Source organism: Cygnus olor, chromosome 17 (assembly GCF_009769625.2).
Source record: "Cygnus olor isolate bCygOlo1 chromosome 17, bCygOlo1.pri.v2, whole genome shotgun sequence".
Classification (NCBI taxonomy): Eukaryota; Metazoa; Chordata; class Aves; order Anseriformes; family Anatidae; genus Cygnus; species Cygnus olor.
Genome location: NC_049185.1, coordinates 6,581,100 through 6,595,198, shown reverse-complemented (window position 1 = coordinate 6,595,198; position 14,099 = coordinate 6,581,100). Strand labels below are relative to the sequence as shown.

Sequence of the window (14,099 nt, the reverse complement as noted above, 5' to 3'; positions counted from 1 at the left end):
GCGTTTCTAATGGGCATTACTTGGAATTTCTAAAAAGAGCATGTCTCTTTCAAATCAATCTATATCATAGAATTTCTTTGTTATTAAACTTTTTATAGAAAAAAATCTAACCACTTTTGCATATTTTTTTCCAGTCCCCAGCTACACTGGGCCCTGAAAAAGATGCTGCTTGCATCTCTGCACCAGCATTAGCACTTAAACTGCCAGCCCCAATCCCACAGAAATCATTTACTTTGCAGGTGAGTTGTCTACAAGGAAAAAAAAAATAAGCTTACTATTAAAAAATAATTTTGTTTATTTTTATAAAAATATTCTTAAGATATTCAGATATTCTTTTGATAAATTAACGTTTGAATATGCATGTGTTCAAGTAGGTTGTATACTTCAGCTTTTAAGAATATGACTCTATGGGAAAAGCTAATGGCAAATCAATTAAGAATAGGACACTTCTGAACTAGGTAAACTTCAAAGAGAAATATCTCTGGTTCGTCAGTCCCTCTCGTGAACCAAAGTGTGTCATAAAGATAAGTCTCTGGCTGGAGTAACTGCTGCGTAGTTATTACAGCTGTGTTGGTAGTACATTGATGAAGAGAAACTACATGTTTTCTCTGAGATGTGGAGGAAGTGCTCCACAGCTGAATAGACTGGCAAATAGTACTACTGTAGTTATTTATAAAATAATTTTACTGCATGTTTAGACAGTGTCAATCTGGTGCTAATCACAAGAATTTAGGGAGACTGGGCACATCTAGACTTGATCTGATGCCCTTAATTAGGAAGCACAGACTAACACAGCCCTTCTTAATGCTTGGAATACAAAGAAATTGTGTTGTAGCCAAGACTGATTTTCAGCAATCTGATTCTTTTGAAGCATCACATTGCATTTTGAAGTGATTTTAAACAGAATGGCATACTTCAATCCATTCTCAAATTTGGCATTGTTTTGGATCTAAGATAATTTGATGCTTATTTGAGTACTTATTTTCTTCTTACAAGAAATATTTTTCCTTTTTCAGGTAAGTTCAGATCCATCAATGTACCTCGAAGTGGAGAATGAAATGACGACAGTGGGAGGTTCCAAGCTGAGCAGGTTAAAGTGTAGTCGAGAAGGAAAGGAATGGGAGACAGTCCTCACTAGTCGAATTCTCACTGCAGCAGGAAGCTGGTAAGAGTATGTTTTTGAGGAAGTGGGAAACTGAAGAAAAGTAGTCTTGAAGGTCATAAAATATTTTTAGGGTTACGAAAGTATGCTTTAGAGGAAGTTAATGTATATATATTTACATTTTACAAATAGGTAGATGCTATTTAAGTATTTTTATCCACTTTAAAAAGTTGATTAACTGAACCAGTTGTATTAGGGATTTATGTGATTATTTGTGCTTGTCTCAGGATGTCCTATTTCTCTTCCATCTAATTTGGTCTAATACACCACTACTTTTACATGCTCTGTGGAGTTTTTGGTAGGGATCCTAACTTATTTCTGTTGACTACTTCTATTTGCTGGTTTTATCACCCTCAGGTCCTCCTATCCCCCACTCCTGCCATTGTAGTTTTTGCACAAGTGTTTCATAATAAATGTTTTGTGGATAAAAATATGTATTGCTTTGAGTCTTGAAACCAGTTTCAATCTAAGTATTAGCTCTATGTTTAGAGTCTTAAAGCACCATAAATTCTTATTAGCCAACTAGAACTCTTTTCATGTGTATTTACACTTTAAATTTCTTCATTAAATTTGACCAAATCATTGTAGTTTATGGCTGTTCAAATATTAACTGCTAAAGAATGAAAAAGTTGAAATAAGATGTCAGGTGACATAGAAGTATTTTCCTGACTTTTTTTTCTATTTTCATTATTTTTCTCAACTGTATAGTTCTAACCTCAGTTTAAATCTAACATACATTTCTGAAGCCTGAGACAAGAGATTTTCAGCATTTCTGCCTTGTTTTGAAACATTTTTTAACACAAGTTTTACATTGATTTTCTGATAACACCCTTAAGTTGTTAATACTTGTAGCTAGTAGCAATATCTTTTATTACGCAAGCGTATGTAGTTGAAAAAATTAGATAAGCTTGAAGTCACAAAACCCTTCCTTCAGGTCTGAAAAAGAAGCAGCAGATTTTAAAGCTAAATACAAGTTCAGGCCTGAAGAAGATCTTGTGTATATCCCTAAAGCTTTACTGATATTCCTAACTATGCCACTTAATATAGTGACAGATACCATTTCTGCATGCAGACCTTCTCTTGTGTATCGTTGTTATAATAAAATCAAGGAGGTGTGGAATGTACCTACCAAGTCTGTTTTGGCCTTTCCTGTTGTTACCCAGGTTTATGCTAAAAGCTAGTTCCCCCTTTTGGGGAACTAGCTCGAGTTGCACGATAACTTAAGAAGGCAATCTGGTTTTATGCTGCTTGCATTTGATGAAATGTAAATGTTTCCTTTTGTTCTTTTTTTAGTGAGATCGTCAGTGTAGCCTGTGAGAAACGAACACTGTCAGTATTTTCAGCTTGTGGTCGTCGCCTTCTTCCCCCTATAATATTGAATACACCCATTTCTACCCTACATTGCACAGGTTCTTACATCATGGCTCTCACCACTGCTGCTACGCTCTCTGTTTGGTAAGTAGCACTTTAGGCTGCAGCAGCTACCTGGGCTGATTTTTATAGGTTACTCTGTTCAACTGTTGAGTTTATATTGCTGTTGAAACTGTGGTTTAAAACAAGTCAGATCCAAACACAAGTCTGGTTTTTGGATATAATATGAAGAGTTAATTAGGCAAGACTTGAATCCTGTTTCTCCTCTGTTCTAAGATGGTACATAACATTGAATTTGATTCTTCAAGGGAGATAGTAACTTCTAGCTGATCATTAAACTGCTTCCCGAGGGTAGACTTGTCATATGTATGGAATGAATTGGGTGTTGAGGGGAGAAATATGGATATTTCCAACTTTCATCATACTTGGTCAGTAGAGTTATATGTGTTTTGGAGTCAGAAGTACGCTAGCTATCTTTAAGATACCAAGATAGAATCTGCAATTATTAATTTCAATCTAGTATCGCATGCAAGTCAGAGCTCCTAAAATAGTTATTTGGATCCTCAGTGTTTGCTTAGCAGTAATGAGGCTTCCTGAGAGAAAGGGACATAAAAGTTGTTGCCTGCTATTGAATTCTGCCTTGCCATAAGGGGGTTGAGTTTGCCAAAATGATTTTTTTCAGAGCAATGAGGAAAATGTCAAAATTTTAAAAAATCGTAAGTATTGAAAAAGTGCATTTGTTAAATGATTTTGGACCTTTCGGTTGTTGGTGAACTGCAGAATTTTCCTTTTGTGTGTTTTTTTTAGGGATGTTCACAAGCAGACAGTCATTGTTAGAGACGAGTCTTTGCAAACAATATTATCAGGTAATAAAAAGGGTTTGTATATTTACCGATCTTTAAACCCACCCATACTAGTATTTATGAATATGCTGAAATTTTATGAAATCTGAAAAGCCAAAACATAATTTTGCTTCTTTGTTATTGTGCAGTGAATGGAAGTTGCTGGCAATGTTGAAATACTGTAGAAATAACTGAAATGAGAGTATCAGTGGGTAACAAACCTGTACAAGATTCTGTAGCTTATTATATTCTGCCTTCTTTCTGAGTGTGAAAATGCAGTACTGTAAAAATCACAAAGTAAATATTTTATGTAAATTTACTGCTATATATAGCAATTCCTCTGTGTGCTCTGCAAGTATATTATCTTAGCGATGGACAACGAATCATCTCAGTTTCTCAGAGCATACTAGTTTCTATTTTAGCTTTAATTCATGCAGTACTAACCTAAACTAACTTGAGAAATAGTTGTACTAGCAGTTTGCAAGTGTCTTCATTAGAAGTTACATGTACAAACCCTGGGACAAGGATATGCTGGGAAATGTGAGACTCCAGCTATTCCACTTCGACTGTTAATAGAGAGCACAGCTTTCTAAATATACTGGTTCTTAGCATTTCGACTTAACTGGAAAAAAGAAAGATAAAGGCTTTGTGGATTACAGAAAACATGGCAGAATTGCTGAAGATTTCCCCTAGATATGGAAAATGTTTTCAATTAAGCCAACGTTCTGTATAAATTACAGGCAGTGTATTTGCAGAAGAGCATTCTTAATGCTAACTGCACTGAGCCTGGTGCTCAGCATCATTGTCTTCTCTTAATTTTCCTATTAGTCTTTGAGGATAACATTTTCTGAAGCTTTTCCTGTTGGTTTCTATGACTAGTAGTTAATGGTGGATGGCATTTTTAGCATGATGAATATTATGCAAGACTCCAAAAATAATGTCTTGGTCTGAATTGATTTGTAGGAAGTGATGCAACTCTTTCTCAGATCTTGCTGACTCAGCATGGTATACCTGTAATGAGCATGTCTGATGGAAAGGCATACTGTTTTAATCCTTCTCTTTCTACGTGGTAAGTTATACACAGCTTTTAAAACCTAGCTGAATTGACGTATTCTGGTTTACTGTTTCACTCCACATTCTGAAGACTAGTCAGAGTAGGATAGGACCCTAGTTTTACTTTTGCTTTGGTTCACTAGTGGGTGTCTAGGCTTTACTGTCTCACACTCTTACCGGTTTTTTGGTTTAAAATAAATTTTAAAAATGAAAAAGTTAAAATACAGTTTACTTTATTACTCCTTCCTACACCATGTATAGTGAACAAATATTTATTAACTAATACCAACCAACATACACTTCTGTTGGTGTACATCATTGGAATCTGTGAAGCAGCTAGTAATAATTAAAAATAATCTAGCCTTATAATTTCATTTTATGTTAAAGAATACTGTTCTGGAAAAATTGTCAAAACAATTTTCATAATTTTTGGGGGGAGTTCAGACTTGTTAAAACCATTTTGTCTGTTTTCCTACAAACATAAAAACCTATGCACTCCAATCCTGAACGTGTATGTGCTTGACTTTGTCAGTCCACATCATTCCTTAATATTTTTTTTGTTCTGATGACCAGTTTCAGTCAAATTTGAAGAGTTAAATGTCTCCAAGATGTAAAACTTCAAAGAAGGTAAAAGCTCAGGAAGTGGGGAAGAAATCTTTAGAATTCTCATGGAAGAGCCATTACCAATGTCCTAAACACAAGGAGAGCCTGTGCCTTGTTGGGTATCAGATATGCATTCAATCAAATTCTTTCCCCATGGATTCTCTTGCTTCTATTAAGGCATAAGTTCCCATATAAAATTCCCATGGGTAAATTTACAGTATCTTTCTGCAAAACATTCTGTTGTCTTTGTAAGAACGAAAAACATGCTGCAGTCTTAATGTAATGGTTGTGCTTGATGAAAGGATTTAGTGTTTTAGTTCTTACTTAAAATAATTGTTATTAGTCAGCTACTTGATATGAATTCTTTGGAAAGGAAAAAACACTTTGCATGATTTCTCAGTTTATATAAAGAACATAAAATTTTCCAGACACTAAGGAGCAGGGGACAAACTCTCAGCCAGAACTCTGGATTTGCTATCTTTGTTTGTTTGTACTACAGCTTTGGAAATATATGAAAGAGCAATCTCTTAAGTCATCAGACAAATTTAAGCATGATAAAGTAGTGAAGGTTATTTTAAATATGTGCCGTTCTACCTCTGAGCTGTCTGGAGGTCTAAATTTAGCACTGGTTTGAGCTGATTCCCTTGGCATCTCAAACCAAGTGAAAATGATATGCTTGATTAGGTGTGGAAATGTCAGCTGTAACCGTCAGCTCCCTCACTATGAAGGAATAGCTGTAATGTATGGAAAAGATTATCTAAATGTGTGATCTGTGATGATTTGTCTGGTGGGTAGGGGGGACCTGACTTGAGATAAAATCAAGTTCACAATGAGAAAGTCGTTACTTTGTGTGTTTGTTCCAGTCTTTATTCTGGGGTATGACTTCTTGCTTGATGTAAAATGACAAACGGAAAGTGGATTTTCTTCTGCTTTTCAAAATGAATGCTAAATTATACTATGTGATTAATCATAACAACTTTGGAGGTGAGAGGGACACTTGCATGAAAGCTTAAGTGAAATTTGGACATTGAGTCAGAACAGTTGTGATCTGCACAACTCCTGAGCACCTCTGTAGTATATTTGATAATCTGTGAAAATGCAAGTCAGACTTTGAGGGAGAAAAGAGCTGGATCAACTAATATCACTGCCTACTCTCTTCCAACTGGTCTTTGATTTGTTTGCTTTTTTTTTTTCCAGGAATCTTGTTTCTGACAAACAGGACTCTTTAGCGCAATGCGCAGACTTCAGGAATAACTTACCATCCCAAGAAGCCATGCTGTGTTCTGGGCCCTTAGCTGTAATACAGGGACGAACATCAAAGTATGCGCTTAATAGCTTCATTTTATCAGCGTGTTTGTCTTTTTTTTTCCTGTTACTTATTCACGTGCTTGTATCAGTGAGTTAATTCTTGAGATGCTAATTGTACTGAAAGTTATCCTTAGCTCATAGAGTGTTTTTTTTCCCAAATCTTTTCTCTTTTGTAGTCTGTATTTCAGTGTTACTTTGAGATTGTTCAGGGGGATAGGAAAGCATACTTTAAACTTAATCATTTTATTTAAGTCTTCTCTTTATTGAATAGGTAAAATACTTGACAATTCTGTACATGTGATGTTTTGATTAACTAAATTGAATTTCATAAAGTCACCTTTATTGATTTGATACGGATTTAAATTAGGTTTCCTAGGCAGTTCTCTCTGCTTTTTCTGTCCGTCACATCTGAGTTTAAATTTTTTTTGGTGAAAAGAATATACATAAAACTAAAGTTGTATGATTTTATTGCTGTTCTCTTTCAGGCAGAAAAAAAAGTAATTGGAAAAATATTTGACATCCAAACAAACAACATTCTCTTTTGAGAAAGACTAAATATCACACTTAAAACAAGAATCCTTTTTTTCAAAAAGGAAATAATTGGTTAATTTTTCACAAATCAGCCTTCTGGTGTCAATATATACTCTAAATGTTAAGTGCAGAATAGCTTCTGTATTACAAGAATATATATATATATTTTCTTAACATCTGATTTTATGGCTGACATGTTAAATTTTCTTTGGTTTTGTAGTTCAGGAAGGCAAGCTGCCAGATTGTTCTCCATGCCTCATTTAGTGCAACAAGAAACAACACTTGCATACCTGGAGAATCAGATAGCAGCAGCACTTATATTACAATCCAGTCATGAATATCGCCACTGGCTCCTTATCTATGCACGGTACCTAGTTAATGAAGGTGAGAGTTCTTTGCAACTGTGTATTTTAAGAAACACTCTGTTCACTTCATCTATGTGTATGATTGCATTTAATTTTCTCTTGTTTAGCACTTGGCTTCTGGACTTAGCGTTTATTTAAAGAAAAAACAAAGCCAGATGAAGGTGTTGCTTGCTATAGTGCTCAGTATTTGGGAATCCTATTCTTACATGCAGATTATGGTTTTACATACAGATTATGGTCTGGGGAAACAGTGCCATCTGTGGATCTTGATAAGGGGAAAAAATGTGCAGTGGTCTGTCAGGTTGTATCATATGCTTTATGAGGCAGCAACTACAGACATTTCAGAAGCAGCAACACATTGTAAAACATGTAATGTTCCTCAGCCAACTGATGATCAGGGTGTGTTGAAAAGTGGAAGAATTGCTAAGCCTTTGATACTTTGTACCAGAGCACACAAGGCAGTGAGTTTGCTTCTGTTACTTTCACTTTATACTTTTTTACATTTTAAAATTTCAACAGCCAGTAGTGTTGAGCTCCTTTATTAATATATATATAAATATATTCATAGAAATTAATTTATTTTTTCAGAAATCATACATTTCGTTCTTATCCTTTTCTAGATACTTGCAACTCTTTCTTGAAAATGTTGTCAGTTAAATTTTGCAGAGGTTTTATATACAGAAATCTTATGAATGTGATCTTATTTCTGATGATATTCAGGGTTTGAATATCGTTTGCGAGAATTATGCAAGGATTTACTGGGTCCAGTCCATTACTCAGCTGGAAGTCAGTGGGAATCAACAGTAATGGTAAGTCTTGATAATAGTTTAACAAAGAACGAGGGAGAGTTTCCCATGAAAATTACGGAATATGGATAAACAATATAACATAACATACAGTTAAACTTAGTGACAAAAAAAACTCACGAATGATTCTTTGCTAATCCTGGGACCTTCTCCATTCTTTATTCCTATCCCATAAGAAGGCTTCCTCTCATGGCACTTGTATTTATTTCACGTGGAACTGTAGACAAATACTTAGTGCCATGGTCTCAGCATTGGTGCTGTTTTGAATAAAAATCAGATGGGAGTAGAGCTGAGTTTTCAGGTCTCCACATTCTTCAGACAGCAGCTTTGAAATAGTGACATGCCAATAAAATGTCTTCTTTCCTCAGAGCATGCCTGAAGTCTAGCTGTGCAGAGGCTGCACCAGCTTAATGAATATATAAATGTAAAGACAGTTTTTATTTTGGGAGTCATGTAAGCACAGTAAGAACATAAAATAACATTGCTCCTTCCAGGCAGGAAAAAAGACATGAATCTTGCAGTCCTATGGATTTTATTCATGATATTAAATAATGCATTCTAAAGATGCTTTTGTGTTTTTTTGTTTTGCAGGGTTTACGAAAGAGAGAACTATTGAAAGAACTTCTTCCTGTTATTGGACAGAACCTCCGCTTCCAGAGGCTTTTCACAGAATATCAAGAGCAGCTAGACATCTTGAGAGATAAGTAGCATTTCCCCAGATTTTCCTTGAGGCGCCTGGTCCGATAGAAACTGCTGAACAGCATTAACCAGAGACAGAAGAGGAGAGAGAGCCCGGTCAGTGTGGAACGCTGCTGAAGAGGACAGTGCCATAAGGGTCCCAGATGCTTCACGAGTGACCTGCTTTAGATTTTAAAGAAGCTCACAAGTGGATCCATGAAAATGAGTGGATGACCTAGATAGTTTCCCAAGTGAAACTCAACCATCGAAGCTGTGGCCTCTGTTTCTATGGAAAGTCGTGGATATGTACTTCAGGGGGGTCCTTTTGGATCTGGATCTCATTTTAATATCAAAACTAGCTGAGAACTGTTTGTAGGGTTTCTTGGATGTCCTGTGAAAAGCACAGTACTTCAGAGTACACTGAACAGCATATTTAACCCTGTTTAGGGTTTTTTGCCTGAGGATTTATTGAGGCTCAACACTATATTAAATTAGATGAATGAGCCACATAAAAAGAAATTTCATAAATATTAACATATTATACAGCCAATAGACTCTTTCCTGTGAATATAATAATAATAAGAGGCTGTTCTAACACATGGACTATTTTTGTACTAGAATTTGCTAACTTGTAATATGGAATTTTATTTGGCCAGTAATCAGGCTATCTCTACAAAGTCATCTTGTAGGAAATTTAACTCTAATATTACAAAAGCTATGTTTCAAAAGAATTCTACCAAATTAACATGTCATCTTCTGGTTTTTAATTTTTAAATGTTTGTAAAAGGCATTTTTGGGGAGGGGGAGGGATATAATGGGATGGCTCTTTTTGTAAGTACAAAAATAAATGAACACTGCATTGGTTTAAAAAACAAACAACAACAACAAAAAAAAACGTGGCCTTGAATTGTTATTACAAATGGCATCTCCAGAAATGTCAACAGAAGCTGAATCATGTTAACATATCTAGAAATACATAATATAGCCTGGGTGATCTTTACTCTAAAAGCAGGATCAGACAAGTATTTGTGATCACCCTAGAGCAGCTACATCCTAAAGCCACATCTCCTCTGAAGGGGCAGGAGCTGTGTGGGGAGTGCTCATTATCTTAGGCAACCTAAAGTAAAAAGGGCTCCCTTAACCACTGCTGAAAGAAGTCAGTACTGCAAGAAGAGATGAACTTCATCCAGTTATGGCAATGTTCCTTGTGCGGCATTCCATAATAACAAAATAGTGCTGCTGCCCTGCCAGCAGTTCACTTGTGGAGTGGTTTTTGAATTGCACTGAAACCAAGTCAGTCAACTTGTTTTCTTCCCAGAAGTATGCTTGGTGCTGGGAAAGAAGCAAGTGTATGTCTTCAGTTACTGCCAGGACCTAACTATTTAGGTGTGTCCCAGTTTACTGCCTTAGTTGGGGTGTCTCTGAGTAAGAAAATTATTATTGAAATCAGTATTTTGTATTTAAAAATTACCTCTTTCTTACAGGGGTGTAGTGCATGCCATGTACAGCAACTTCTAGCAGAAACAATTGATCTCCTTCACCCTTGTGAGGAATGCCAGGCACCAATGACAAGGAATAGCTGCACTGCTGTGGATTTTGGCTGATGAGGACTGACTCTGTTCTGATAGGTGTCCCTGCAGTTACATGGTTGTCTGGATCCTAGGAGGGAGAGATATGTTCCTTAGGGTAACAAAACCCTCCAACTAGGGAGAGCCACCTCAGTTTCCTTGACCTCTGCTCCCAGAAGTTCAGTAGTACAGGTGGTAGCTATGTTTTTCCATTTTCAACTACGTGCTTTTGAACAGGGCCTTTTTGGAAGGGAGGCCTGTACATCTGCAGAAACAAACCTGCTCTCCCAGTTAACTCGGACACTTTGAACTGGAATCAGTTCTCTGTGTGCAGGGGGGAGGAACTGAAGTCTGATGTGGACCAGTTGAACGCACAATGTTTTTTTTTTTTTTTTTTTTTACTTTTTCTGTGGAATCGGCCACCAGGCTGACTGTGAAGAGCGGGAGTTGCTTTCCCTCAGCCCCGCACGCCTTCAGCCGTGCCTGAGGCCTGGCTTTCCTGAGCGGGTGGCGCCGTGCCCCTGAGGGGCAGCAGGCCCGCCTGCAGCCCCCCAGCCCCGGCAGGGCCAGCTGCCGCCCCTTCGTTCCCCGCAGCCGCCCCTCGAGGCTCTCCCGCTCCTCCGCCTCCCCTCGGGCCGGCCCCGGAACACCGCTCGCCGCCCGCGTTTCCCGGCGGGGGCCCTTCGCCGCCGCACCCGCCCCGGAAAGGCGCCGCGGCCTCAGCCGTGCGGGTGCTGGCGGCGGTCGGGGCCTCTGGGCCGAGCCGCAGCCATGGGGAAGCGGCAGCACCAGAAGGACAAGATGTGAGCGGGGAGGGGGGCGGCGGGCGGCCGGGCGGGGGAACGGCCGGGGGGCGCGGGGGGCGGCCGGGTGCCGTGGGGGCGGCCGGCCGGCCGGCGCCGTGTGGTGACCCCGCTCTGCCCGCAGGTACATCACCTGCGCCGAGTACACGCAGTTCTACGGCGGCAAGAAGGCAGGTGAGTGCTCGGCGCCTCCTCGCGGCCCTGCTGCCCCGCCTGGGGGCCTGCTGCTGCTCATCGCCGGGCTGCGGGCGGCCCTGCGCCGCGCTGACCGCCGGGGCTGGGGCTGCCCTCCTCAGACACCCCCGGGCTGCCCTCCTGCTCCTTTCACCTTGTCTCCACGCTTGCACTCAAATTTCTAGTCTCCTCTTTCCTGGAGCTCTGTAGAGTTCCTTCTCTAAATGCTGTCCCTTGCTTCGCTTGACCAGTGGTGAGAGGGCTCTCGCATGGGGTCACGTAACTCAGGGTGCCTGGTGAAATGATCTCCTCGAGCACAGCATCCTATAGGTGCTACGGGGATGTCTGAGCTCTTCCTGAATTGGCTTTTGAACTGCTGAGCCTTGTAACTGGGGGTCCTAAAATTGGTGACACTGATCAGCGTGAAAACTACTGAAATTTGAGGCGTGATGCCTAGATGAACTATCCTTGCCTTAAGTAAGTTCTGCATCTACCGGTAGGGCAGAGCATGAAGGCGCTTACAAATTAATCATCAAATTTAAATTCAGTGCTGTCAGTCTGTCAGAGCTCTGTTCACTTTATTCAGATTGTGTTATTTCTGTGGAGGAGCATATTTGTGCTCTACAGTAGGAATCTGATTTTAGTTACGTGTTTGCAGGATTTAGTGTATTTATTCTTGTCATTGGTAAATTGCTACCACACAGATTGCACAATGTAACTTCAAATGTTTCTTTGTTATCTGGAATACTTTGTATTAATCCCATGTTTTGTTTCTCATACACAGACCATCCACGAACTAATTTCAGACGTATATCATTTGATCACTGCAGGTAAAGCAATAAAACTACATTATCATTATTAAATGACCAGTCTGTTCATCTGAGCTATTGCTGAAGCTGTGTTCTTCCAAGGTACTTTCGTTGACTTGTGTCTGCTATGATAGTAATGCAGCAAGAAAAATTTCAATAAGAACTGAAACGATATTGGTACTTCCCATCCTTAGTGTCTGCTGAGATTGAATTTGATGGGTAAAAGAATATACAAGTGATAAAATAACTCAGAACAGTTACCATGCATGTTCCCATCTTAGAAATCTGTGTAATTGGGACTTCAGTCTATTTTTTCCTGCTTAGATTATGATTGGGCAATTATTTGTATCTCAGAGGCAGTGATTAGATAGACTGAAGGGATGTTTATACAATTTTTTGTGTTTAGTTTCATTCTTGAAGCACTAGAATGAAATATGTGAGTTAGTAAAGGTGGGTTAGATATTGTCTTGTAAATCAAATAGTTCCGGAAGGTACCATCCCCAACTACTAACTACTGCTGCTTGGCTAAACGCTGAATGGATTATGGAAACATCCCTAACAAGGAATACTGAATGTAATGGCCAATTACTCCCTAACCTGTGTTAGTACAAAGACAGTTGTGCCTGCCTGAACCACCTTGTGTGCGGGTAGAACCTGCTGGGGCAACAAAAGCACGTTAGGGAGTATCACAGCATTCACCCCTATGGCTGTGGGTGCTGAACTGCATCAGTTCCTTTCACAGATTTTGTTTTTAACGTAATTTATGTAGAATATCATGTAGCGAGTGTTGGCAGCCACTCAGTATTTTCATTGGTATAGGCCTTCTTTTAATGTGCAAGTGATTCAGCGATATGTTATTTGCTTCTGTCATCATGATTTCCAGCTGATTTTGCTAAAAACATGTACTTTTTTTCTAGTTTGTCTCTACAGCCATTTGAATATCCAGTTTGCACACCAGATGGGACAGTCTTTGACATACTGTAAGTTACTGTCTGTACTTAGCTTTATTTTTCCGTTGCTGAACTGCTTGGTTACTGCTGTGTACTCATTTAATCTTAGCAAGTTGGTAGAAATAATCTTGGCTATTAAAAAATAATAGAGGTTGCTATTGTTGCTTGTATCTTATTACTTTCTTCCTTCTCTTTTCAGGAGCATTGTTCCTTGGATAAAGAAATATGGAACCAACCCTATCACAGGAGAAGTAAGTAATGATGGTTGTATTCATATGCTTTGTTGGCTTTCATTGTGTTCGGTTTTGTATTTAATGTGTGGGAGGAAAAAATGCTTTAGTGAAAGCAAAACAAGTTGAATGGTAGTCCTATTATAAAGTATGATATTTTTGACATCAAGTTTGTAAAATTACAGACTTACAAGGGATCTCTTTTTAAGAAAAAAAGAGTAAAAAAAGTCGGGGGTGTTTCTGGATTTGAGATTTGGTATCCTCTTGCTGTCATTCTGCTAATGATCTCTGCAGTAGAAAATAATCACACTGACTGTTTGCAGAAGAAAGAGAACATTATATTTTCTTCTTTTCCACTGTAAAAGAAGATTGTAAATAATCTTGTGGAGGAAATGGGCAATTCATTTATACAAACTCCTTTTTTTTTTTTTTTTTTTGCTTAAATTATGACATAAACATAAGATAAGTCTGTCTAGTTGGAAATCTTAACTCTTTTGCTACTGCTAGTGATGCCCAGAAAGCCTAACTCGTTGGTGACGGGGAAGGGTCAGTACTGCTGCCTTGTATAAGGTGAATTCCAGTCCACAGAGCAAGATGCGAACTAGCTCACTTCTGTCTGTACTAAAACTTGCAGTGATATTTCCTAACCAAGCGGATATTTGGTTCCATGCAGGTTAAGAAGATTAATATTAGTGCTGATGAATGATAGCTTAATGTGCAAAATCTTTTGAATTATCTTGACGTTTTATTTCAGAAAGCTTCTGTCCTGTCTCTGTCATGATGGTTGAGTGTAAGACTGGGATTTCACACTGTAATCAGGGCTTTACGGTTATTTTCTCCCCTTTT

General features: G+C 38.6%; 2 protein-coding genes across 3 annotated transcripts in view; both read left to right on the top strand.

Annotated features, from left to right (window-relative positions):
- Positions 1-9,456, top strand: part of LOC121079477 (protein HIRA) — a 34,360-nt gene extending 24,904 nt beyond the window's left edge. For both annotated transcript variants that reach the window (XM_040576828.1, XM_040576827.1), the window contains 9 exons: positions 135-239; positions 1,017-1,165; positions 2,456-2,617; positions 3,341-3,399; positions 4,339-4,444; positions 6,229-6,351; positions 7,091-7,254; positions 7,956-8,044; positions 8,633-9,456. In XM_040576828.1, the coding sequence (XP_040432762.1) occupies positions 135-239; positions 1,017-1,165; positions 2,456-2,617; positions 3,341-3,399; positions 4,339-4,444; positions 6,229-6,351; positions 7,091-7,254; positions 7,956-8,044; positions 8,633-8,749 (1,074 nt within the window). In that variant the 3' untranslated portion in view covers positions 8,750-9,456. The remainder of the gene's footprint in view (positions 1-134; positions 240-1,016; positions 1,166-2,455; positions 2,618-3,340; positions 3,400-4,338; positions 4,445-6,228; positions 6,352-7,090; positions 7,255-7,955; positions 8,045-8,632) is intronic.
- A 1,245-nt stretch (positions 9,457-10,701) lies between these two features.
- The window catches only part of PPIL2 (peptidylprolyl isomerase like 2), a 72,477-nt gene continuing 69,079 nt past the window's right edge, over positions 10,702-14,099 (top strand). The window contains exons 1-5 of the mRNA XM_040577752.1: positions 10,702-11,090; positions 11,215-11,264; positions 12,049-12,094; positions 12,991-13,053; positions 13,223-13,274. Coding sequence (XP_040433686.1) covers positions 11,059-11,090; positions 11,215-11,264; positions 12,049-12,094; positions 12,991-13,053; positions 13,223-13,274 — 243 coding nt within the window. The 5' untranslated portion in view covers positions 10,702-11,058. The remainder of the gene's footprint in view (positions 11,091-11,214; positions 11,265-12,048; positions 12,095-12,990; positions 13,054-13,222; positions 13,275-14,099) is intronic.